The sequence below is a fragment of the Nycticebus coucang genome, chromosome 15, assembly GCF_027406575.1.
Source record: "Nycticebus coucang isolate mNycCou1 chromosome 15, mNycCou1.pri, whole genome shotgun sequence".
Lineage (NCBI taxonomy): Eukaryota > Metazoa > Chordata > Mammalia > Primates > Lorisidae > Nycticebus > Nycticebus coucang.
Genome location: NC_069794.1, coordinates 81,352,629 through 81,378,414, shown reverse-complemented (window position 1 = coordinate 81,378,414; position 25,786 = coordinate 81,352,629). Strand labels below are relative to the sequence as shown.

The window sequence follows — 25,786 nt, the reverse complement described above, 5'->3', positions numbered from 1 at the left end:
AAATTAAAAAATTAGTGTTATGTTTCCTATATTTTGAAATTGAGTATGAATCTGCTGTTATTTCAACCCTTTTTTTTTTAAACAGATGTGGTCTCTATAGAAAATTTAAAAGTAAATAAATGAATAAACAAAGAGACATGGTCTGGCTATGTTGCCCAGGCTGGTAGTAAACTCCTGGGTTCAAGGCTACCTCAGCCTCTGAGTCACTGGGATGACGGGCATGAGCCACTGCTCTGGCTGCTGTTCTACATTCTTACTGGGTTTAGAGTCAAACTGGCTGAATTTTAATGACCTCATCAAATCTTACTGTGCATTAATACAATTTCACCCAAATAACAAAAATGTGAACAAATCACTAAAATCAGTGACTCCTAAATTTGAAAACTACCAGAATGTTTTACCAGGTAAATTCAAGAAACCTATACATTAAATGCCTTCATTTAAAATATGCTTTCTTTTACACAATTATGGTAGCAGACTGATGCCTTGGTGGCCCTAGTGACTTCCACCTCCTGGTAATTCAACCCTTCCCAGAGTTTGCCCCCTACCACAAGACTTGGCATTGCCAAGTCTTTATAGAGACCACATCTGACTAGCTTTGATGGGTCATTAGCACACACACGATGCACGCACGTGGAAGCCTGACAGGCACTGGCTCGCTGGGCTTGTCATCTTGGAGCCCATCTTCTGGAACACTCCTTCTTGGTCCCAGCTATCATACTGTGAAGGACCGAGTGAGCCACATGGAGAGACCCTTATGGCAAAGAAATGAGACACCCCACCCCTTTCCGCCAACAGCCTAAGCTGAACGTCCAACCAGCAGCTAGTACCAACTGCCAACTACATGGGAACTTCGATTGTCCCAGCTGACATCATGAAGGTTAAGAACTACCTTGTCAGCCATCAGAACCATGAGAATAAATGAAGCCATTAAAATCTATTAGCCACTAAATTTCAAGGTGATTTGTTTCACAGTAACAGATAAATGAAATGCAATAAATCCCATCATAAGCTTCTTCTATACAATTGAACATTCATTCATAATACTTTGAACAATCAAGGGTTTACCCTGAGTAACATGAGATAAGCTAACAAGGAAAACATACATATTTTTGCTATAAAAGGGTACGTTCTAGATACTTCTGTTACCAACTAGCTTCCAAAATCTCATTCTGCTCCAAGGAATCAGCTGTCTGGAGGCCTCAGCCTCCTAGAGTGCCAGGATTACGGGCGTGAGCCACTGTACCCAGCTGGATTTCCAAATTTTATTAACGGAATGCTTCACAAATTAATTTGATTCAGAGGTCTTATACACCAGGGATCTATAAATTCACTTTATCAGTGAAGCAAAGTTTGCTTAATGATGACAGTCAAGTCATCAATTTTATACTTTGAGATTATTTCCTAGATCCTACCGTATCAGAAAACTGAGAATACTTTAAAATCAACAAAAATAACTATTAGAAGTATCATAAAAAAGTACACATCCAAAAAAATTGAAAGTATGATCTCACAGACACCTGCACACCCATGTTCACTGCAGCATTATTCAAAGAACCAAAAATTGGAAGCAACTCAAATGTCTGCAGATAGGTGAATACCAAAGAAAATGCAGTATATAAATACAATTCAGTATTATTCAATCTTAAAAATGAAGAAAATCCTGTCACATGCTACAACACAGATGAACCTTGAGGATGTTATGCTGAGTGAAATAAGCTAGTCACAAAAAGGACAAAAATACTGTTACGATTCCGTTTATGTGAGGTATTTAACAGCAGTCAGATTCATGGAAACTGAAGCAGAATGGTGTTTGCCAGGGGATGTGGGAGAAGGAAACGGGAAGTAGTTGTTTAATGGGCACAATTTGAGTTTTGTAAGATGAAAATATGTTCTGGAGATCTGGTGAACATGAATATTCCTAACACTCCTGAACCCTATACTTAAAAATGGTTGATTATAAATTTTATGTGTTTTTTAATTTAAAAATTAAAAAATAGGGAAAAAATTGCTGAGAAAAAAATTTTTTTAAAGATCAATGCTCCCCAATACAGAAATAAAAACCCTACACACGTCTCAGTCAAGATGATAATGTACATATATTCCCTGTACCACTACTTAATTAAAAACAAGAAATTGTAAGAGGCCATGGGGCTACAAAACTTGGTGGCCTAAATGGCCCACACTCTTTGCAAAAGTCGTCACTGATTTTTTTTTACATACTCTGTGCTTCCACCATAGGGTCAATCTAAAATATAGTTGTGTCCCTGTCCTGATTTTTCCCTTTTATAAATTAATGTGTTTAGATTTTTATCTCTTTATTTCTTATTTTAGTTTCTATTTTCAGTGAATATGCATCACATTTACAGGTAGAATAAAGCTTTTAATCTGTCTTCAAAAAAATCATAAAAAGCTGGGTGGCGCCTATGGCTCAGTGAGTAAGGCGCCGGCCCCACGTGCTGAGGGTGGTGGGTTCAAACCCGGCCCCCAGCCAAACCGCAACAAAAAAATAGTTGGGCATTATGGCGGGTGCCTGTAGTCCCAGCTACTCAGGAGGCTAAGGCAAGAGAATCGCCTAAGCCCAAGAACTGGAGGTTGCTGTGAGCTATGACACCACTGCACTCTACTGAGGGCCACAAAGTGAGACAGAAAAACAAAACAAAAAACATAAAACATAAAAAGCTATACAAAAAGCATTAATTTTCAAGCCTAGCATAAACACCTATCATGTACAATCTAATGCTGAAAAAAAAATCCTCTCTTTCACTGTTCTTTGGAGCAGCTTAAATAGTTTTTTTTTTTTTTTTTTTTTGGTTTTTGGCCGGGGCTGGGTTTGAACCCGCCACCTCCGGCATATGGGACCGGCGCCCTACCCCTTGAGCCACAGGCGCCGCCCAGGAGCAGCTTAAATAAATTCCTGTTTTACTCCTATAAAATAGGAATAAGGAAAACATAATGTCATCTTATATTTGGCAAAAGATTTATGCGATCTGAAGACAAACTAGAGTATATCTTACTTATATTTGAATAAGTATCTATAAGGTATGCCCAAAGTGTTTCCATTTATGAATTAACACTAATGATTTAAAAACCTCTTCATTACACATTTCTTGTTCTTTAAAAAAATAAATAATAAAATGTTCCACAATAAACACTGAAGAATAAGCTATTTCCCACCCTCGCTGTTTGAAAATATTTAAGTTTTAATTTGATAATAATTTTCAGAGTCTTAAATATTGGTGCTTACAAATCAAGAAATATTTTAATATGAATACCTGATGAAAAGGGTTTTCCAAATGGCTATTTGCAATTTAATAGCCCAGTAATCTCTAAGTTGTATTTGTTATTTTATTTTATTTTATTTTATTTTGAGACAGAGTCTCACTTTGTCACCCTCGATAGAGTGCTGTGGTTGTCTTAGCCCATAGCAACCTCAACTCTTGGGGTCTCGCTATTCTCTTGTCTCAGCTTCCCAAGTAACTGGAACTACAGGCATGGGCCATAACATCCCGCTATTTTTTTAGAGACAGGGTTTCGCATTTGCTCAGGCTGGTCTCAAACCTGTTGGCTAAGGCAATCCATCCACCTCAGCTTCCCAGAGTGCTAGGATTACAGGCATGAGCCACTGCACCTGGCTGGATCTCCAAATTTTATAATAGAACTCTTCGGAAATTAATTTGATTTAGAGATCTTATACACCAGGGATCTATAAGTTCACTTTATCAGTGAAGCATAGTTTGCTGATAAAAGGCCAGATAATAAATATTTAGAGTTTATATACAGTCTCTGTCACAACTCAGTTATTACAGTACAAAAGCAGCCACTGACAATACAAAAGTGACTGGGCTTGGCTACATTCCAATATGTTTATTTATGAACACTGAAATCTGAATTTCATACAATTTTCCTGTTATAAAAGAGCATTTTTAAAAAAAATTTTCTTCTGTAAACATTTAAAAACATAAAAATCATTCTTAGCTTGTGTATCAAACAAAGAAAGGTTTGGTGACCACTGCTGTAAACCAATCCACTTTATGAAGTACGCTGAGCTCTACTGGTAATTTCTTAAATTAGATCAATAATGAATTACTCAAGTTTTTTTTTAATATTTGCAAATTATATACTTGTAATTCTTGATGGATTTATTTTTCCTTCACTTAAAAAGAATGCTTCCAGGGGGTGGAGCAAGATGGCAGACCAGAAGGATCCTTCAGCTGAGCTATGAGTGGGAAAAAAAAAGAGAACCCAGTGATACCTGGGACAGGCCTCTTACCCAGAGACATAGCTCAAGGAGCACAGTGAGGAGGATAAAACTTACACAAAGGACTTGCACAAAGTAAGTTATAGCTCAGTGAGCACAACAAAGTGGTGAGCTGGAGTGGTGGAAATCAGATGAATTAGGCAAGTAATTGCCACCAGCTGGGATTGGCTGGCTGCCCAAAGAGGTCCAGGATGGGAGGAAGCCTTTCCAGGGTTTTCAGTTGTTAGGGGAAGGTGCGTGTTGACTGGAAAGCCTATAAGAGTGGGCAGACTCAAACAGTATTACAGCAATGAGATTCGAATGCCCGTTGCAGTGAATTTGCCATAGGTTGGGTGACTTGCAAGGAAGCCATGCTGAGAAAGTCTCACAGCTGGTGGCTGCCATTGTAGGAAGGTCATGAGAGGGTCTTACCAGGGGCCTAAAGCATGACTGTTTTCATTCTACTTGCCAGGATCAGAACTCCAGTCTTAAGACAGACTGAGCGACTCCAGCACCACATGGGAACTGGAGTTGGGGGCACTGTGAGACCTGTCCCTGAAGGATTCTTGTGAGCTTTACAATCCCAACCTACAGGGTCTGAATGCTGAGGAAATAATCAGGTGATCACCCAAGGCAAGTAAGTTTGGAATAAAGACCATAGAGGTTGCTGTCTCCTAAAAAAAAACTACCTGGTGTCCCGGGGACATATTGCAAAATACTATCATTAAGAGCAAGAACCTCTGTTTGAAACAAAGGAGGCAGTGAAAAGGAAAAACGACAAGGAGGTGAACAAGAAGAAAGAACACATGAGGAAGAATGAACAGAAAAATTCAGGCAACACGAAAAACCAAAAAAAGAACTCCACCAAGGGACCATGAGGCAGCTACTGCAGAAGACTCCACCTATAAAGAATTAATGGACTTACGGGGCCACGATCATGCCTGACAGGGAGAGGTTTCTTGGGCAACACAGGACGCTGGGCTTGGTATGAAGGAAGTGGGGCAGATGCAAAGTCTTGAGAGCACGGAGGCCAGGCACTTAGTCAGCATGCAGACCGGCAGCATGATGGATCAAATACCAAGACTTTCTAAAATCAGTTTATTCACTCTGCTCAGTCTCTGGATGGAGGTCTTCCCAGAAGCCCAAAGGCAAAAGTCTCAGAAGGAAAGCACGGATCCTTAGGAGATAATGAAGAAGTAGCCAGACTATCTCCTGACAAAAAACAGGTGAAGAGAACTGGTCTTGCGGTGGTGAAAAACAAGAAAATTGTTGGTCTCAATTGTTCTAGTGAAGATTTACATGCTGGGCAAATTGCTGTTATTAAACATGGGTCAAAGTTGAAAAACTGTGATCTTTATTTTTCCAGAAAACCATGTTCTGCTTGTTTGAAAATGATTGTAAATGGGCCTGGAGTCCTCTGCATCCAGACAGACTGAAAGAGAGGGGGTCCTCTGCATCCAGACACAGACTGAAAGAGAGGGTGTACCTGCTTCTTAAACACCCTGGTTAGAAGCCATGTCCATTATTTTCATTCACACCCACTGTGGGGACTGTAGTCCCTGGCTGGGAGCTATCTTCCAATGACTATACTTTGGAAGGAGGAGCACAAACGTTTAATGTGTAGCCATCCACCTCTGCCACATAGGCAACTCATGAAAACCTTTTGTGCTTCTGATTCTACTTTGTACCCAGCTGGGGTTAACCAAATTTCTTATTGGCCTGCTGATCCAGAAATAAGTTGCTGGATGGTGCCTTTGGCTCAAAGAAGTAGGGCGCCAACCCCATATACTAGAGGTGATGGGTTCAAACCCAGCCCTGGCCAAAAACTGAAAAACAAACAAACAAACAAACAGAAATAAGTTGCTTACTGAGGCTTCTAGCTCTGAAGATGCAAAGTTAGATGCCAAAGCAGTGGAAAGATTGAAGTCCAACAGTCGGACCCATGTGTGTGTCTTACTTTAGCCTTTGGTGTGTTGTATGGTGCAGTTTGTAGAGGAGACCTCGTACAAATGTGACTTTATTCAAAAAATTGCAAAAATACTGCCAGATGCTAACATTGACTTTTATTCTGAATGTAAAGAAGGAATAAAGAATATGAAATGTTATTTTTGGTTTCAAATGAAGATATGCATAAGCAAATACTGATGACTATAGGTCTGGAGAACTTGTGTGAGAATCCCTACTTTAGCAATCTAACGCAAAACATGAAAGACCTCATCCTACTTTTGGCCACAGTAGCTTCCAGTGTGCCCAACTATAAACGCTTCAGATTTTACTGCAGCAATCCAGAACAGATTAATGAAATTCACAAAGTTTGCCACAGGAAATTGCAAGGCACTGCATGGTTCAGGCCAGGTTATTGGCATATCGCACTGGTGAGTTACATGCTTAGTTCATAAGTTGGGGCTGATTGGTTGGGCTGGATTTGTCTCTGAGGTAAAATGTTCATCTCATCTATGATACAGTTCATTTACTCCTAGATGCTAGAATTTTGTTGCTTATAGAATTTACAGAAGTTAGACACTTGAGTGGACGACTCTTCTAGCAGTTTTAGGATTCCTGTGGCCTTATATTCGTACAAATAAATCAGGACCTGAATTATCTAGGCCCTTCTTTTATGATTTCATTGTTCACTGAACCTCCACTAAAGATAGGACAAAGAGAACAGAGAGAACCAAAATCATTCATTTTTGTTAACTTCAATATTTTGTATGCAATATTTAATAAAAACTTCAAAAAAGAATTAATGGACTTAAAAGAAAGGAAATTTACTCCTTATCTTAAACATTGTTATTGTTTTTAAATTTTAAGCCTTTTTAATTTTGTGAAGGCAAAAAGTGGAAACCTAATAAACACATGTATATGTAAAAAAAAAAGGGAATTTACAATATGGATGATAAAGACAATAAAATGAATGGATGAGAAAATGGAAAGATAAAACCAAAAGTCACATGAGAGATATGTAGAATATACAAAGGATATGGCAGTGCACCACATGTACCACAACAGGGAATGTAAAGATGCAATAGAAAGTTTTCAAAAATAGGTTAGATCTTGGAGAAGAAAGAACCTCTGAGTTAGAGAATAAAGTTTCCAAGTTAACCCAGGTAGTTTAAGAAGCAGGAAGGAAGAGAAAGAAAGCACAACAGGCACTTAGAGAACAATGAGACTCCGTGAAGCATACTAATAACATACTAATTCGTACTAGTTCAAACATACTAATAACAGGAATTCCTGACAGACAAGAAGATTGTCCCAAAGGAATGGAAGCCCTACTGGAGACTATCATAAACGAAAACTTTCCAAGTTTTACTAAAGACCCTCACATACTCCATTCAGATGGATATCAAATCCTGGGTCATCTCAACTGAAACGGAGCCTCTCCAAGTCACACTGTAATGAACCTGTACAAAGTGAAGGTGAAAGAAAAAATTGTATAAGCAGCCAGGAGTAAGTGCCAACTGACCTACAGAAGCAGAGTCATTAGGACGACAGCAGACTTTTCAACTGAAACCTTCTAAGCCAGAAGAGCATGGTCATCCACCTTCAACATTCTTAAACACAATTTTCAGCTCAGAATTCTGTATCCTGCAAAGCTAAGCTTCAAAATTGATGAAGCAATAAAATCTTTTGCAGATATGCAAGCACTGAGGAAATGCACCACAACAGACCAGCTCTACAGGAAATATTTAGACCTGTTCTCAACACTGACCACCACATTGGACCACCAGCAAAGTAAACACCCAGAAGCTAAAGGTCAAAACTTAGCTTCCACAATGGTGCCAAAAGATAAAACTACACAATGGACTTTCACAAAGTAAGATGAATAAAACTCCATCACACTTATCAATTCTCTCAATAAATGTCAATGGACTGAATTCACCACTGAAGAGACACAGGCTGGCCAACTGAATAAAAAAGCACAAGCCATCCATATGCTGTCTCCAGGAGAAATACCTAGCCTTGAAGGACAAATCAAGACTCAGGGTTAAGGGATGGAAAACAGTATTTCAAGCAAATGAAAATCAGAAGAAAGGATGAGTTGCAATCTTATTTTCAGATAGAAGTAGATTGAAAGCAACTAAAGTTAAAAAAGTCAAAATGGACACTTTATACTGGTCAAAGGAACAATACAACTATAAGATATTTCAATTTTAAGTATTTATGTATCCAACTTAAATTCTCCCAGATTTATGAAACAGAACTTGATGGGTCTGAGCAATGATACCCTGTAATACCATAATAGTAGGGGCTTTAACACCCCTCTGACAGAACCTGACAGACCCTCTAACCAGAAACTAAACAAAGATACAAAGGACTTAAATGTGACCCTAGAACAAATGGGATTAATAGACATATACAGAACACACCATCCCAAAGCTAAGGAATATTCATTTTCTCGTCAGCCCATGGAACGTACTCCAAAATTGACCACATCTTAGGATACAAATCAAACCTCAGCATAATTGAAAGAATAGAAATTATACCTTCTGGGCGGCGCCTGTGGCTCAGTGAGCAGGGCGCTGGCCCCATATACCAAGGGTGGCAGGTTCAAACCCAGCCCCGGCCAAACTGCAACAACAACAAAAAAGCTGGGCGTTGTGGCGGGCGCCTGTAGTCCCAGCTACTCGGGAGGCTGAGGCAAGAGAATCACCTAAGCCCAGGAGTTGGAGGTTGCTGTGAGCTGTGTGACACGACAGCACTCTACCGAGGGCAATAAAGTGAAACTGTCTCTACAAAAAAAAAAAGAAAGAAATTATACCTTCTATCTTCTCAGACCACAAGACAAAAAAAGTAGAACTCAACTCCAACAAAAAATTTCATCCTCACACAGACTTGGAAATTAAACAACCTATGCTGAATGACAGTTGGCTTCAGGAAGAGATAAAAGAGGAAATTCCTCAAACATAACAATGAAGACACAAGTTACCAAAACCTGTGGGATACAGCAAAAGCAGTCTCAAGAAGGAAATTTATCACATTGGAGGCCTACATTCAAAAAACAGAGAGAGTGCATCAACAAACTCATGAAACATCTTACAGAATTGGAAAAAGAAGAACAATCTAATCCTAAACCCAGCAGAAGAAAAGAAATAACCAAAATTAAATCAGAGACTAATGAAACTGAAAACAAGAGAATCATACAGAAAATTAATGAAACAAAGTTGGTTTTTCAGGCGGCACCCATAGCTCAGTGGGTAGGGCACTGGCCACATAAACCAAGGCTGGCAGGATTGAACCCAACCCAGGCCAGCTAAAACAATGACAACTGCAACAAAAAAATAGCTGGGCATTGTGGCGGGTGCTTGTAGTTCCAGCTACTTAGGAGGCTGAGACTAGAGAATTGCTTAAGCCCAAGAGTTTGAGGTTGCTGTGAGCTGTGACATCACAGCACTCTACCCAGGGTTACAGCTTGAGATTGTCTCAGAAAAAAAAGAAAAAAGTTGATTTTTCAAAAAACATAAACAAAATCGATAAACCTTTGGCCAGATTAACTAGAAACAGAAAAGTTTCTATTACAAATTCTCTAATAAACTCAATCAGAAATGAATAAAGGGGAAATAACAACAGATGCCACAGAAATATAAGAGATCATCTATGAGTACTACAAGAAACTCTATGCCCAGAAATTTGACAATATGGAGGAAATGGATCAATACCTAGAATCACACCATTTCCCTAGACTTAATCAAGAAGAAATAGATCTTTTCAACAGACCAATTTCAAGAACCGAGATGGAAGAAATGAAAAAAAATCTCTAACAAATAAAAGCCCTGGTCCAGATGGCTTCACACCAGAATTCTATCAAACCTTCAAAGAAGAGCTTATACCCATATTGCAGGAATTATTGCAAATAATTGAGAAGGAAGGACTCTTTCCCCAACATGTCTACAAAGCAAACCTCACCCTGATAACAAAACCAGGAAAAGACCCAACTAAAAAGGAGAATTTCAGACCAATCTCACTAATGAATATAGATGCGAAAATTCTCAATAAAATCCTAGCCAACAGATTACAGCTACACATTAAAAAAATCATTTATCACGATCAAGTAGGTTTCATCCCAGGGATGTAAGGCTGCTTTAACATACACAAGTCCATAAATGTAATTCACCATATCAACAGAAGCAAAAACAAAGACCATATGATCCTCTCAATAGATGCAGAAAAAAGCATTTGATAAAATTCAACATCCTTTTCTAATTAGAACACTTAAGAATTTAGGCATAGGTGGCACATTTCTTAATCTGATGGAAGCCATCTCTGACAAATGCACAGCTAATATTATACTGAATGAAGTAAAACTAAAAGCTTTTCCACTTAGAACTGGAACCAGAAAAGTCTGTCCTCTTTTGCCACTACTATTCAACATAGTGCTGGAAGTTCTGGTCAATACAATCAGGTAAGAGAAGGAAATAAAGGGCATCCAAATGGGTGCAGAGGAGGTCAAACTCTCTCTCCTTGCTAACAATATGATCTTATACTTAGAGAACACCAAAGACTCAACCACAAGACTCCTGGAAGTGATTTAAAAAAAAAATAAAAACAGCAATGTCTCAGGATATAAAATTCAATGTCCACAAATCAGTAGCCTTTGCATATGCCAATAACAGCCAAGATAAGAAGCTAATCAAGGACACAATTCCCTTCATGGTAGCTTCAAAAAAAATGAAACACCTAGGAATATACATAACAAAAGTGGTGAAGGACATACAAAGAAAATTATGAAACTCTAAGAGAAGAAATAGCACAAGATATTAACAAATGGAAGAACATACCATGCTCATGGCTGGGAAGAATCAACATTGTGAAAATGTCTATACTACCTAAAGCAATCTACAGGTTCAATGCAATAACCATTAAAATACCATCATCATACTTTCAAGATTTGGAAAAAATAATTCTTCGTTTTGTGTGGAACCAGAAGAAACCCTTTATAGCCAAGGCAATTCTTAGTAATAGAAACAAAGCTGGGGGTATCACACCAGACTTTCAGCTATACTACAAGACCATAGTGATCAAAACAGCATGGTATTCCCACAAAAAGAGACACTGACATTTGAAACCGAATAGAAAACCATGAGATGAAACTAACCTCTTACAGCCACCTCCTATAGTTTATCTTTGATAAACCAAATAAGAAATGCAGTGGGGAAAAGAATCCCTATTCAATAAATGGTGCTGGAAGAACTGGATTACCACATGTAAAAGACTGAAACTGGACCCACACCTCTCACCACGCACAAAAATTGATTCAAGATGGATAAAAAATTTAAATCTAAGGCATGAAAGTGTGGGAAAAATACTTGGAAGATATTGGCCTGGGGAAAGACTTTATGAAGACTTCAGTGGCAATGGAAACAACAAAAATGAACAAATGGGACTTAATTAAACTGAAAAGCTTCTATACAGCTAATGAAACAACCGCCAAAGCAAACAGACAACCTTCAGAATGGAAAAAAGTATTTTCAGATTATGAATTGGACAAAAACTTGATACTAAGATCTATAGAGAACTCAAGTTAGTCAACAAAAAACGACCCAAGAATCCCATATATCACCGGGCAAGAGAGATGAATAGAACCTACTCTAAAGAAGATAGATGAATGGCTAACAAACATAAAAAAATGCTCATAGTCTCTAATCATCAGAAAAATACAAATCAAAACTACCCTGAGATTTTACTTAACCCCAGTGAGAATAGCCCACATCACAAAGTCTCAAAGCTGCAGATGCTGGCGTGGATGTGGAGAGAAGAGAACACTTTTACACTGCTGGTTGGACTGTGAACTAATACAACCTTTTTGAAAGGAATTATGAAAAATCCTCAAAGAACTCAAATTAGACCTTCCATTTGATCCTGCAATCCCATTACTAGGCATATACTCAGAAGAAACATCCTTTTATTACAATGACATTTGCTCTAGACTATTTATCGTAGCTCAATTTATATTTGCCAAAATGTGGAAACAGCCTAAATGCCTACCAACCCAGGAATGGAATAACAAGCTATGGTATATGTATACCATGGAATACTATTCAGCCACTAAAAAAGATGGAGACTTTACATCTTTTGCATTAACCTGGGTGGAGGTGGAACACATTCTTCTTAGTAAAGCATCACAAGAATAGAGAAGCAAGAATCCAGTGTACTCAGTTCTAATATGAATGTGGTAGATGAACTAATACAAAGGAGGGTGGGTACTACGGGAATGGTCAAGTGGGAAGAGGGGAGGAGGGAAAGGGATCGAGGGGTCATGGTGTAATGGCACACCTCTTGGGGGTGGGACACAATTTTTAGAGGGACTTAATCTAACAAATGCCATCAGTGTAACCTAATTCTTTGTACCCGCAATGAATCCCAGGCAATAAAAAAAAAAAGGGCTTGGCGCTTGTAGCACAGTGGTTACAGCACCAGCCACATACACCAAGGCTGGCAGGTTTGAACCCGGAACCTGGCCCAGCTAAACAATAATGACAACTGCAACAAAAAAACAGCTGGGCATTATGGCAGGAGCCTGTAGTCCCAGCTACTTGGGAGCCCAAACTCTTAAGCCCAAGAGTTTGAGGTTGCTGTGAGCTGTGATACCTCAGCTGCCCCCTACCGAGGGCAACATAGTGAGACTCTGTCTCCAAAACAAACAAACAAACCAAAAAAAGAACTCCCAAACTAAAAATGCATGTAATATAGCTAACCTTAATAGCTAAAAATCTATCTCCTGAGGAAGACTTCTCTATTCTTACAGTCCTTTATTCAACTCTATTGAAGTATTACATATTGTTCAAAAAAGGAGAAAAAGTAAGTTTTATCTAGAATCAGTAAAATTTATTTTGTCTTTCCTATGCTCACAATTCTACAACTTTATTTTGATCTCTGTAAGCCAAATATAACTAATTACTAGTTAACAAATAAACTCTCTCTATATAGTCTGTTGTTAGGGATGAGCTGTTGAAGCTCCTGAAATTAATCCCTTCCCCTATGCAAGAGAGCCCATTCCCTGCTCCAGAGATACTGCTCCTGCCACTTTCCCCTGTTTTTCCCTCTCTACTGAACCAGAACACAAATGTGCGGTTATTTTTCCCAACTTAAAAACAATTCTGAACGATCTATACTTCCCAATTCTTCTCCTACTCACTCCCAACAGGCCTTCCTTTTTTTTTTAATTGAGACAGTCTCACTCTTGTTGCCCATGGCCTCAGCCTAGATCACAGCAACCTCAAACTCCTAGGTTCAAGCGATCCTCCTGCCTCAGCCTCCTAAGCAGCTGGGACTACAGGCTTGTGCCATGACATCCAGCTAATTTTCATGTTTTTAGTAGAGACAGGTTCTAGCTTTGCTCAGGCTGGTCTGAAACTCCTGAGCTTAAGCAATCGTCTCATGTTGGCCTCCCAAAGTGCTAAGGATTTACAGGTGAAAGCCACCTCAACCAGCCCTCCACCAGGCTTTCATCACTACTTACTCAAACTATTCTCATCGAGGTCTTCAAGAACCCCCAGGACACTGTCATCAAGGATGAATTGACTCTCACCTTCCTCGAGCTCTAAGCAGCATTTATCAGTAATGACTTCTACTTTTCCTTTCCTGACTTCCAGGACAATGCACTCTCCTTCCTGATTTTACTCTTACTTCACCATCTCCTTTTCAGACTCTTAATGTTCTACTTCATCTCCCCAACTTCTTAATGCTGGTGTGTTCCAAGGCTCCGACTTTGAACTTCTTCATCCATACTTATGGCTTAGTTAGTTACAAGCTCATGACTACCAAGTAACTTCAATCTCAAACTCTATCTAATGCCAGATACATACAGCTGATTGTTTACTACAGATACCCATAGATGATAAAAGTCTCAAGCCTGACTAGTCCTGACCTCCTGATAGTCCCCACAAATATTGCTCTTCCAAGTCTTCCCAGCTCATCAATTAGCAACTCTATTCTTCCTAGTGTTCAGGAAAAATCTTAGAATCACCCTTGATTTCTCTCTCTACAAATACAAATTCCAATCTGTGATCAAATCCTGTCATCTTTGTCTTCAAAATATAAATACAATTTAAGCATGCCTTACTCCTCAGCGACTGCCCCTTCCCTCTGAAATACTGCAATTGCTTTTAACTAGTCTAAAGGAAAAAAAAAAAGTTTTCCTTTCTATCTGTCAATCAAAGTAAGAAACAAGAAAGAAGTTCTCTAAAAGAAAATATTTATTTGGGGGGTGGCGCCTGTGGCTCAGTGAGTAGGGCGCCGGCCCCATATGCTGAGGGTGGCGAGTTCAAGCTCAGCCCCGGCCAGCATGCAACAACAAAATAGCAGGGCGTTGTGGCGGGCGCCTGTAGTCCCAGCTGCTCGGGAGACTGAGGCAAGAGAATCGCGTAAGCCCAAGAGTTAGAGGTTGCTGTGAGCCCTGTGACGCCACGGCACTCTACCCGAGGGCGGTACACTGAGACTCTGTGTCTACAAAGAAACAAGAAAATATTTATTTGGGAATATAACATTGCAATGAGAATACATGTGCCATAGGAAACTATGCACATATTCAGGGAGATAAAGGAAGATAAAGGATTTTAAAGGAAAAATGAGGACTACATAATTCAGATAATTATACAGGGATCAATAACAAGGGTGACACCAGTCCAAGGCTGGACAGTCAGTTGTTAGGCAGATTTTCTCCCAGTAGTACCTTATGGGTAAAACTATAATAGCTTTTGTACAAGGTTATGATAGTTTTTGTTATCAGGCATTTATATCTAAGAACCCTCTTTTCATAGCCTTCCCTAGCTCTATTTGTCAAGGTTTTTTTCTTTTAAAAAAAAAACAAAAACACACAAGTGACCATTTTCTGATTCTGACAACTTTCATATATTCTATCCTCAGCACACTTTTGTGATCAGATATGTGGGGGAATTTTCCCCATACCAAGCAATTCTCCAGTGGACACCAGCTAAGTATTCTGTAATTCAATTTTGATGCTATCTACCTGGAGACAGAGTCATATCCTAAAGGTTAAGAGCTAAATACCATAAGACTGTCTCCACCCTAGATGCCAATCCCGAGTCCAGCTATCTGTACATCTGACTAAATGGTTACAAACTGGGGCTCCTACTGCCCCTTCCTTGGACACAATTAATTTACAAGGATGACACACAAAACTCAAATACTTGATTTTATCCTAAAGGATACAGATAAAGAGATGGATAGGGCAAGAGATTTGGGGGGAAGGGAGTGTGCAAAACTTCTAAATCTTCTGGATATAACATCCTCCCAGTAATCTCAAAGCTCAACAAACTCAAGTCTTGTTTTTATATACACTGATCTCCAGCCCTCCCCCTTTCCTGGAGGCTGAGGGGATGGGGCTAAAGTTTAACTAACCCTCTAATCTCTTAAAGTCTTGGGTCTTTCTGGCCCCATTTGAGGTCATCCAAGGCTTCATTCTAATTCACCTCATCAGTATCAACTCTGGTGTTAACAAACAGGATCATTATGAATAACAAAAAACACTAACATCGGTTGGGAAATTCCAAGAGTTTTAGCTCTATGACAAAAACCAGGGACAGGCCAGGTACTGTGGGTGGCTCACGTCTGTGATCCTAGCCATCTAGGAGGTCGAGGCAGGTGGATTGCTTGAGCTCAAGAGTTCAAGACTAGCCTAAGCAAAAGCGAGACCCTGTCTCTACTAAAAACTGGAAAAACTGAGGCAAGAGGATTGCTTGAGACTAGGAGTTGGAGGTTGGTGTGAGCTATGACGCCATAGCACTCTACACAGGCAACAGCTTGAGACTCTGTATCAAAAAAAAAAAACAAAAACAGGGACAAAGACAATTTTTTTTAAAAAAACAATTCCAAAAGTTTATTTCCTTAAATGAAGACAAATATTTTTCATACTATACCACAAGTAGTCTCCTTGCTTCAGGTCTTGCCATTACACATATTTTCAACTCAGCAGCCACAGTACTCCTCTTAACACGTAAGTCAGGTTACGCCACCCAGAGTGTAAAGCCAGAGACCTTACAATGACCTATAAGACCCTACTTGGTCCAGCTCCACCATTATTTTTTTGACACTTCTATCACTCCACTGATTTCACTGCAGCAGCACAAATGTGACAGGCAGCCTCTGTTCTCCCTCTCAAACTCCATTCCTGGAACTTGCTTCTCCCCCTGCCTGGATGACTTATTCCTCTTCTCATCTCTTTCAGGCCTTTGCTCAAATTTCATTCTCTCAATGAAGCACTCACCTCAAATACTTCTATTTCAAATTGCAAACTCCTCCCTCCCCAGCATTCCAGTCTTCAAAGCTTTATTTTTCTCCACAGCACCTTTCATCACCTGACACAAAAACATATACAGTAGAACCTCTGTAAATTGACCATCCAGGGGGCTGTAAGAAACTGGAGGTGGCCAACGTAAGAAACTAGGCCTACTGTACTGACACGTGCCTGTGGTACATGTCTGGTTTATGAAAATAGGGTTAACTTAAGAGGTGGTCAATCTAGGGAGGTGATCAACTATGGAGATGGTCAACTATGGAGGTTCTACTGTGCTTGTGTACTGTCCTACGCTAGAACACAACCTCTTTAAGGGCAAGACAGTTTGGTTTCATTCATTATCTAACTTTATATCTAGAATAGTGACAATGTTTTGATACTTACAAATGAATACAGAAATTTGTATTTATAGACATGCCTGGGATTGTTTTTCTTCAAATTATACCTAGCAAAAGTATTTATCACCAGCCGTGAGGTTTAGTCTACTATTTTCCAAACTTGACTCATCCATCAGATTCATCTGCAAAAGTTATAAAACTATAGAATTCTGGGCCAATTCAACTACCTCAGCATCTGGGGGTGAAACCCAGGAATTTACGGAAAGCACTCCAGGCGATTCTGATGAATTGCTAGTTTAATTGCAATATACCTGACATTAGAAGACTACATTTTGATCACAACTCTGTCACTCTATAAAGATGCTGTGTTCCTGAACTCCGAAATCATTTTTCTTACTCATAAAACAGGAATACTTATCTTGCAAAATTTTGAGAATTCAATATGAATAAAACAGTTTCATCTACTGTCAAAGACAAAATGTAGAGTCTCACAGAACTTAATGAGCTCCTGTTTAAAAGTTGTACCAGTGAGTACAAACTACTATAATTAATTCTAAATGATATTCTGAGCCTTTTAAAGCCATAAGTATATATTAGCTCAGAACATACATCTTGTTTTGGGAGTATCAACTTCAAAAATACTCTTCCAGATATATTAAAAAATTAACAACTTATTCCAAAATAAACCCCCAAATTAAACCAAATAAATGAGCAATTATGATATACTAATAGCTAACGAGAACTCCCAGAAGATAAAACAAAAACCAAAAATTTTGACATGTATTTTCTCCTCTCACAAGTCAAACAGCCATAAAAACAAACATCTTTATGCAATGACTCAGGGAACTAGGTGGAAAAATAAAAATCTATACCAGACAGGTTTAGAAACCCAGATTATCTATGTATTAAAAATCCAGTCTAAAAATTACAAAATAAGTAAACATTTTAACAATAAAGGAAAAAGCATAAGGCTAAAACCTATATAAAATTAATACTTTACCTGCAGATCTTCACACAAAAAGACAGATTCTTGGAAACTAATTCGGTAAGTCTTTAAGACTTTTAACTTCCCCTTCTCTTTACAAGCAGGGCAATACCCATCTGCCGTAACTTTAGCTGAATCATAATTCTACAAGAGAAATAAAGTAAATTAAAATACACACTTTCTTAGAATACACAAAAATAAGTAAATGGAAGATAACCAGAAAAAATTATAATTTTCAACTAGAAGTATCCTGGCAAGATATTTTAAACATGGCAAATAAAAGAAATGCATATACGGCTCTAAATACAGTTATTGTTCTAAAAAGAATGTTACAGTTTTAAATATTAAATTTTAAGGATTAAGAAGAGTATCAGTTTATTTGCAAGAAAAAAGTAACATCAGCTGCCAGGGAAAATGTGTGTGCCATATTTTTCAAAGAACAGTAAACCATAAAGTCCATGTTTTATTTCTATTTTCACATATCAATAAAACAGAGAGGTAAACACATTAAAACAATCTTTCGCCATTACTGTAAGATTTCCGTGGAAGATACAATTTTTTATAAGTTAATTGGTAACATTAAAACCAAATTTAAGTCTCAAAAATAGGAAGAAAAAAATAACTTTGCACTGAGGCAAAAAATAAGTTCACTAACTTTTCCCAAATACCCCACCATGTGGAGTGAAGATATCCCTATATCAGTCCCTGGTCCAATCACTGGCAAACCATTTCCAATCTTCGGGGAATCCATCATTCCGAGTCATTGGCTAATTGAAACATGTCAATACCACTAAGGATTTTTCAATGAACCCTGGAAAAAAAAAGTCAATAGACAATTAAATAAAAAATCCAATTTACTCTAAAAAATAACTGTGCTATTTTATAAGATATATCTATTAAGAATACTTTGAGGGCTAAATGTCCTAGAATAAACATATTCTAAAACTATAATTTTGAAGGGAAAACAATATCTATATTTACAAACCTAGCAAATTTGTGGACAGAGGGCAGATATTGACAACAGAACCAGTCTAGGTAACAGAACTCATGTGAAGAAAATTACACAAAATTTGTAGCAATTATAGATACTATTTAAACCAAACTATATTGACTAGAGTTTGAAAACCTAAGTTTTTAAAGTCTATGCATAATTTGAAACAAATATGCCAACAGTATACTGAGAAAGTACTTCAAAAAAAAAAAAAAAAAATCCAGGGCAGCGCCTGTGGCTCAGTGAGCAGGGCGCCGGCCCCATATACCGAGGGTGGCCGGTTCAAACCCATCCCCGGCCAAACTGCAACAAAAAAATAGCCAGGCATTGTGGCGGGCGCCTGTAGTCCCAGCTACTCGGGAGGCTGAGGCAGGAGAATCACCTGAGCCCAGGAGTTGGAGGTTGCTGTGAGCTGTGTGACGCTATGGCACTCTACCAAGGGCAATAAAGTGAAACTATGTCTCTACAAAAAAAAAAAAAAAAAAAAAAATCCACATCCATTGTGCCATTATTTGACAGGGACAAAAGAACCAATGAACTACATATTCCATACATTCCTATTGTTTTCAACTACCAAGAATATTTCACCAGTTGGGAAAAATACTACTTTTTCAAAGCTGCTAACAAACTACTATTTCATATTATTTGTAAATGATCGGTCAGTATCAGAACAAAAATATAAACACTGTCACAGTACAAATTACACATGTGAAAAGCTTGCTTTGAGTGTAGGTCCCTGGAGTAGAATCACATTTAATAGTTAAAATTATGAGAGACTGGAGCTCAGTGTAAGGAAAAAATCATTGTTAAGAGCAGTTTAAATATGAATTTACAATTTAAGGGAACCAGATACAGGGGGCCTTTAGGCAGATGTGAATTACCACTAACCAGATATGTTGTAAAGTAATTCCATGCCTAAGTCCTTCTCAAATGTAAGAATCCATGATTCTATGTCAACCATCTCCTGAGAATCAGTGGCTCAAGGGAGTCACTTTAAAAACAAATTATGTTGTTCTGTTTCAGCTGTATAAACTTCACAACCCCTTCAAGCCAAGGCATAATTTTATAGAAAGAAAATGCTTTTCTTTTCTTTATTTTTATTTATTCATTTATTTATTTATTTATTTATTTTTGGGACAGAGCCTCAAGTTATCACCCTGGGTAGAGTGCCATGGCATCACAGCTCACAGCAACCTCAAACTCCTGGGCTCAAGTGATTCTCCTGCCTCCACCTCCCAAGTAGCTGGGACTGCAGGCGCCTGCCACAACGCCCGGCTATTTTTTGGTTGCAGCTGTCATTGTTGTTTGGCGGCCCGGGCTGGATTCGAACCCACCAGCTCAGGTGTAGTGGCTGGCGCCTTAGCCACTTGAGCCATAGGCGCCAAGACAGAAAAATGCTTTTCAAAAAAGTATCTGTGGCTCTCAATTTCCTACTGCTAAGTAATAATCAAAACCAGCTCTAGACATTTTGGACCAAATAATTCTTTGAAAAGGCTGTGCTATGCCCCACAGGATGTTTAGCAAGCAGCATCACTGACCTCTTCCCACCAGACTTAACAGGCAAAAATGTCTCCAGACATTGCCAATCTCCTCTATGAGAACTACTGGTACCAACGTTTCCTTTATAGCTCCCTAAAGACAACTTACTTACTTTTGGCTGGTTCTACTTACAGATACTATTTAAGTATCCATACAAAAGGTAAGTACTAGTTACAAAAAGGAATGATGTAGCAAAGTCAAACTTCTATGGTTCCAGAGGGATTAAAAGAATAGGCTCTGGCACCTGCAGATCTGGGCTCAGAAATTTATTTGCAAAATTGGATTCTTCTAAGAAGTAAATGTGATAATGCGTTTGTAAAAAGCTTAGCACCTGAGTCATCGTAAAATTTTTTTTTTTTTTTTGAGACATTGTCTCATTATGTTGCTCTCAGTAGAAGCTCACAGCAACATCAAAGGCTTGGACTTAGGCGATTCTCTTGCCTCATCCTCCCAAGTAGCTGGGACTACAGACGCCCCCCACAATGCCCCGCTACTTTTTGCTGCAGTTGTCATTGTTGTTTACCTGGCCTGGGCCAGGTAAACACCCACCATCCTCGGTGTATGTGGCTGGCGCCTTAACCACTGTGCTATGGGTGCCGAGCCTGAGACATCATCGTAAACTAAAGCTACTACTTGGGGCTAATTTTTACTTCACTCTATGTAAAAAATATGCAGTGCATCTTGTGTCAAGAGAAACTGGTTGGTTATGTATGTTGAATAAATTGTATTTGACGAATATTTCCATCTCCCTGAGGGAATCTAGAAAAATTTTAAAGATAGTTCTATATTACATAAGGAACCTTCAAATCTGCTCTCATGATTCCACCACCCAGCAGTTCTTTCTTTCTTTCTTTTTTAAAAGACAGTCTCACTCTATCACCCTCAGGTACAATGTCGTGGCATCACAGCTCACAGCAACCTCCAGCTCTTGGGCTTAGGTGATTCTCTTGCCTCAGCCTCCCAAGTAGCTGAGACTACAGGCGCCCGCCACAAGGCCGGGCTATTTTTTTGTTGTTGTTGCAGTTTGGCCAGGGCCGGGTTTGAACCCGCCACCCTCAGTATATGGGGCAAGTGTTCCACTGACTAAGCCACAGGCGCCGCCCAGCACCCAGCATTTCAATGGGAAAGCTGGTAGGATGGATGAAATTCTGAACACAATTCAAATCCCCTAAATGAAAATTCATTGACAAGAACTACCAAAGGTGGGCTCTCCAGATCTTCTTTTAAATACAATTTACTTAGTCTTAAATACAAAATCCTACAGTGGTTTTTACAACTTGATTTGTCCCTAAGTAACTGTTCTTCCACTCTTCAAAAACTACCTGCTCTTACTTTCTAACCTAAATTTTGGTATCTCCATCCTTCTAACCCACAGACTATAAAGTTTGAGTCGTTTTCTACTCTTTCATTTCTTTCTTTATCCAGTAAAAGACCAAATTCTATGGACAGTTCTTTGGAAAGGTCTCAAAAATCACTACCTCTTTCCATTCCGTCCCTACTCCATTTAACTGTCAAAATAATGCTCCTATAAAACAAGTCTGAGCCTGGTTCGGCACCTGTAGCTCAGCGGCTAGGGTGCCAGCCACATACACAGGGGCTGGCGGGTTCGAACCCAGTCCAGGCTGGTCAAACAACAATGACGACTACAACCAAAAAATAGCCGGGCATTGTGGCCTGTAGTCCCAGCTACTTGGAGGCTGAGGCAAGAGAATTGCTTAAGCCAAGAGTTGGAGGTTGCTGTGAGCTGTGACAGCACAGCGCTCTACCAGGCAACATAGTGAAACAATGTCAAAAAAAAAAGTCTGAGCCTGTCACTGTTCACTTTAAAAACACCCTTACTCCAGCAAGTCTGTCCAAACAGCCCAATACTTTGATCTTCTAACTCATGACACTGTGAGACCAACCTAGCTTTCCAGTCTTACCTTCCTTAACACCACTTCACCTTCCGCACCTTTCTTCTAACATCCCCTTTTCATATCTCTGTGTGCCACTAACACTCCATAAGCTTCAAGGGGAGTAACAGCCCCGGGGAGGGAACCCGTGGACTGGGGCCACATGTGGCCTTCTGGAGAGGATGCGACCTTTTGACTGCATCCAAATTTTACAAAAACCCTTGTAAAAGGGGGTGGTAACTAGCCTATCCTGGACCCAGCGACAGCATAATCAACGTGTGAAGTTGACCACGGGAATCGCAAAAGGTATGCAATTAAATTCCCATACCCTTGCGCAAAATGAGGAAACCCAGAGAAATAGCTGTTCGAAGAGGGGCCTCACGTCCATTGAAGCTTGCCCACCGACACCAAATGGGCTCAGCACGTGAACTGTAAAAGGTGAAGGCACAAGTGACCCCCAGCCGAAGAACAGGGTCCATTTCCAGCGCCCAGCCCCGTCTGCTACCAAACCTAACTGTCCTGAATGAAACGGATAGGACCAAGCGAGGAGAGTTTCAAAACAACCTTGGAAGCCCAAGGAGGCGCAGAAAACGTTAACCCTGCTCATCTCCACGCTCCTTAGGAGACGAAAACTGGTTTCTCTTCGGCGTTACCGGTCTGAGCCCAAACGGATCTGTTACTCCAACTCCATACCTCAACCATCAACCATTCCCACCCGGGCCCATCCTTCAGAGAGCCGACTACCCACGGGTCACCCCAGCTGTGCCCCTTTCCCTACAGCCAGAGCCAAAAGAAACTACCCCCTCTTCTCCCTTACCTGCTGCAGGCACTCCCCTTCTTCGTACTAGGTCGACCCGAAGTCCTGTTCCAGCTCGAGAGTCACACCACCTACTTGCAACGTTCAACTCACGTTACCCTGGGACTGCTCCTCCCCCACCCGCGTCTCCGCTAGGAAACCGGTTTCCGGCTTGGGTCCGCCGCACACTAGCGTCCCCCTCACCGCAGCACGCCGGGCCTACTAGGAGGCAGGCGTGGCGCGGAAGGCGAGAACGAGAGCACTTCCGGCCGTTCTCCTCAGAGGCGTGGCTGCCCTCCCTGATGCCGCAGCCGCAGTTTCAGCTGCGACGGCAAGTAGGGGCGGGGCCGGTGGCTGCGGCCCACGCCCTGTGTGAGTGGCTGGGTTTGGGGAGGCGACATTTCTGGAAGCTGCTGGAAAGCACGCGGGTGGCGGAGGTGACGCCGGCGGCCAGGGGGTGGGGCGTGATTAAAACTAGTGCGCGGCGTGCTGCGGAGGGATTACGCCGACGGCAGAGCGGCGCGGCTCGCTGTGATCTGCGGTCCGGAGCTGGCCGGCCCGCAGGGACCCGGGGGCGGGGGAGAAGGAAGGGTTCCCGCAGCCGGCGTGGGGTGCGCCAGAGTTGGGCCACGCCAGGCACCCATAGCCGCACTCCCGAAGCCTCGGTGGAGCCGAAGCTACCACAGAGTGCGTGTTCACAAAGAGTCACCACACACGGAGCTGCCCCGCCCTGTCCCCCTAAAACCCCCTTGGAGGCCAGGGGCTTTACTGGGGTTCTGGGTGTTCTCTTTTCCTCCTTCCCAGATCTTCTAACGGTAAGGGGAGTAGCGAAAGCACAGGGACTTGGCTGTCCGTGGCCCGTTCTGAGTAGTCGACAGCCTGTCTGTCCCCAGCCCCCTGATTTCAGCTACCCTGCCTTGTTTGAAAAACTTCAGAGAACGGGGAGTTCTCATTTAGTTTCTAAGTTTAAGGCTGTCCTTCTGTAGGAAGGTCGTGTGGTTTAAGGGACATGGTGACCGCGAACGCATTTCTGCGTCTGCGTTCTAAATCTGGGGCAGCGGATTCCAGGAGTCCTGTCGGTCGGTTGGTTCTGCGTCCACGGATGACAGATTGTAGTTTCTAACCATTTCGTTACGGACTAACTGCGATTGGCCTTTGGACTGTATTGTTTAATGTTCCCAAATGAATGATTGTATTCTGGAATAATGCTGATGATTCTGATAGGGTGGAATGGAGGAAGAAATTCTTTAGTAAAATGGATTTTAGGTTTTAGTACTTAGAAATGTGAATGGCCAAGAAGTCCACAAGCGTTTTTCTCCTCCAGATAAAAATAGGCTGTTTAGTTTTTGTTTACTTTTTTTGTTTTAGTAGGGTATTAATGTACTGGCCTACGTGTTTAAGATCTGGCTTGTTAGGTGTCCTTTTTTTTAAAAAATTGTGATGAAAATTTGATAAGAGCATAATTTCCTCCTGAAACGGAGCCAAAACTCCAAAGAGTTTTTACTTGCTTACTGTTGCTACTTCCGTTTTTAGGACGGAATGCACTATTTGTAATAAACACTTGCTGAGCATTAAATCATAGATTAAACAAAACAGCTGGTTCAGTTAAAAAAAATTTAGCTAACATTTTAAGATTGTGAAACAGCATTACCAAATTGAATTATATATATATATTTTTAAAAGCCGTCTGCAAAGTCTTTTAATGTAAATTTGATTTTTTTTTTTTTTTAATGGCCAGGAAAAAAGTATGTATTTGTGACAGAATCAACATGGAGATGGGGTTTGGGTTGTGGAGAGAAAGGAAAAAAATTTATGGTGACTTGTGTTTTGTCTCCAGGGCTTTCTCCTTGTAAGTAGGAAAAGTTTTAAAGAGAAGAATTCTGATTCAGGAAATCAGGACGGGTTGACTAGAAAACTCCCATCTTGTCTATATTACAGAGTAATGGTCTCAGGTTAAGAAAAGTGAATATATTATTGCTTATTCTTTACCAATATATTTGGAATGCCTCTTTCTATGTACACTGGTCCTAAAAAGAATGCAGCAGTTAAACTTCTGATGAGATTAGAAGTCATTGCCTCCATTCCCTTGGCAGCAATGTAAGGTAAAATTTTTATTTACGGGCGGCACCTGTGGCTCAAGGAGTAGGGCGCCGGTCCCATATGCCGGAGGTGGTGGTTTCAAACCCAGCCCCGGCCAAAAACCAAAAAACCAAAAAAAAAAAAAAAATTTTTTTTATTTACATATTTAATAAAATTATGGTCATAATTTAATCAAAGGTCACTTTTATTAAATTAACACCTAGTGAACACCTTTATAATAGGAGTTCAGTGATACAATAAGCCTTTTCATTTTTTTCTCATTTTCTATACTCTCGTACTCTCTGCTAGACTGCATTGCTTAACTACAGAACAAGGCTTTTGGCTCAAACCTGGAATGTAAAAGCTGCCTGCTGAGATTTCTTGTTCTAGTCTTATCACAAAGATGAGAGTTGAAGTGACTATACTTTCTAGCAGCAGCACCCTGTTAAGTACAGTCTGTAATTATTATCTAAATCTAACATTCAGAAAGTTCTAAATACCAAAAACTTTTTAAGCTTCACAACAAAATACAACCTGAACTAATGAGAAGCTATTTATAGTTTTTGTCCCATATGTTTTGCTGAAATTATATTCATATGTTTGATTATGAGGTGCTCTTGGCCACTGGTATGTAGGGTGTTACAGGATGTTATATAATGATTTGTGTATC

At 40.1% G+C, this 25,786-nt stretch overlaps 1 protein-coding gene, 1 long non-coding RNA gene and 1 pseudogene across 6 annotated transcripts in view; 2 read left to right on the top strand and 1 right to left on the bottom strand.

The window, feature by feature from the left end:
- The window catches only part of USPL1 (ubiquitin specific peptidase like 1), a 63,837-nt gene extending 40,670 nt beyond the window's left edge, over nucleotides 1-23,167 (bottom strand). Inside the window, exons 1-3 of one of the 4 annotated variants that reach the window (XM_053563724.1) lie at nucleotides 23,059-23,167; nucleotides 18,475-18,630; nucleotides 17,835-17,963 (exon numbers count right to left, since the gene is read on the bottom strand). In XM_053563724.1, the coding sequence (XP_053419699.1) occupies nucleotides 17,835-17,963; nucleotides 18,475-18,573 (228 nt within the window). In that variant the 5' untranslated portion in view covers nucleotides 18,574-18,630; nucleotides 23,059-23,167. Of the gene's footprint in view, nucleotides 1-17,834; nucleotides 17,964-18,474; nucleotides 18,631-22,569 lie in introns of all 4 variants that reach the window. The other 3 variants (XM_053563723.1, XM_053563726.1, XM_053563725.1) reach the window with 3 other exon arrangements.
- Nucleotides 5,172-6,859, top strand: LOC128566723 (cytidine and dCMP deaminase domain-containing protein 1-like; annotated as a pseudogene).
- A 462-nt stretch (nucleotides 23,168-23,629) lies between the features above and the next one.
- Nucleotides 23,630-25,786, top strand: part of LOC128566874 (uncharacterized) — a 118,691-nt gene continuing 116,534 nt past the window's right edge. For both annotated transcript variants that reach the window (XR_008374658.1, XR_008374657.1), the window contains exon 1: nucleotides 23,630-23,852. This is a non-coding gene — a long non-coding RNA (uncharacterized LOC128566874). The remainder of the gene's footprint in view (nucleotides 23,853-25,786) is intronic.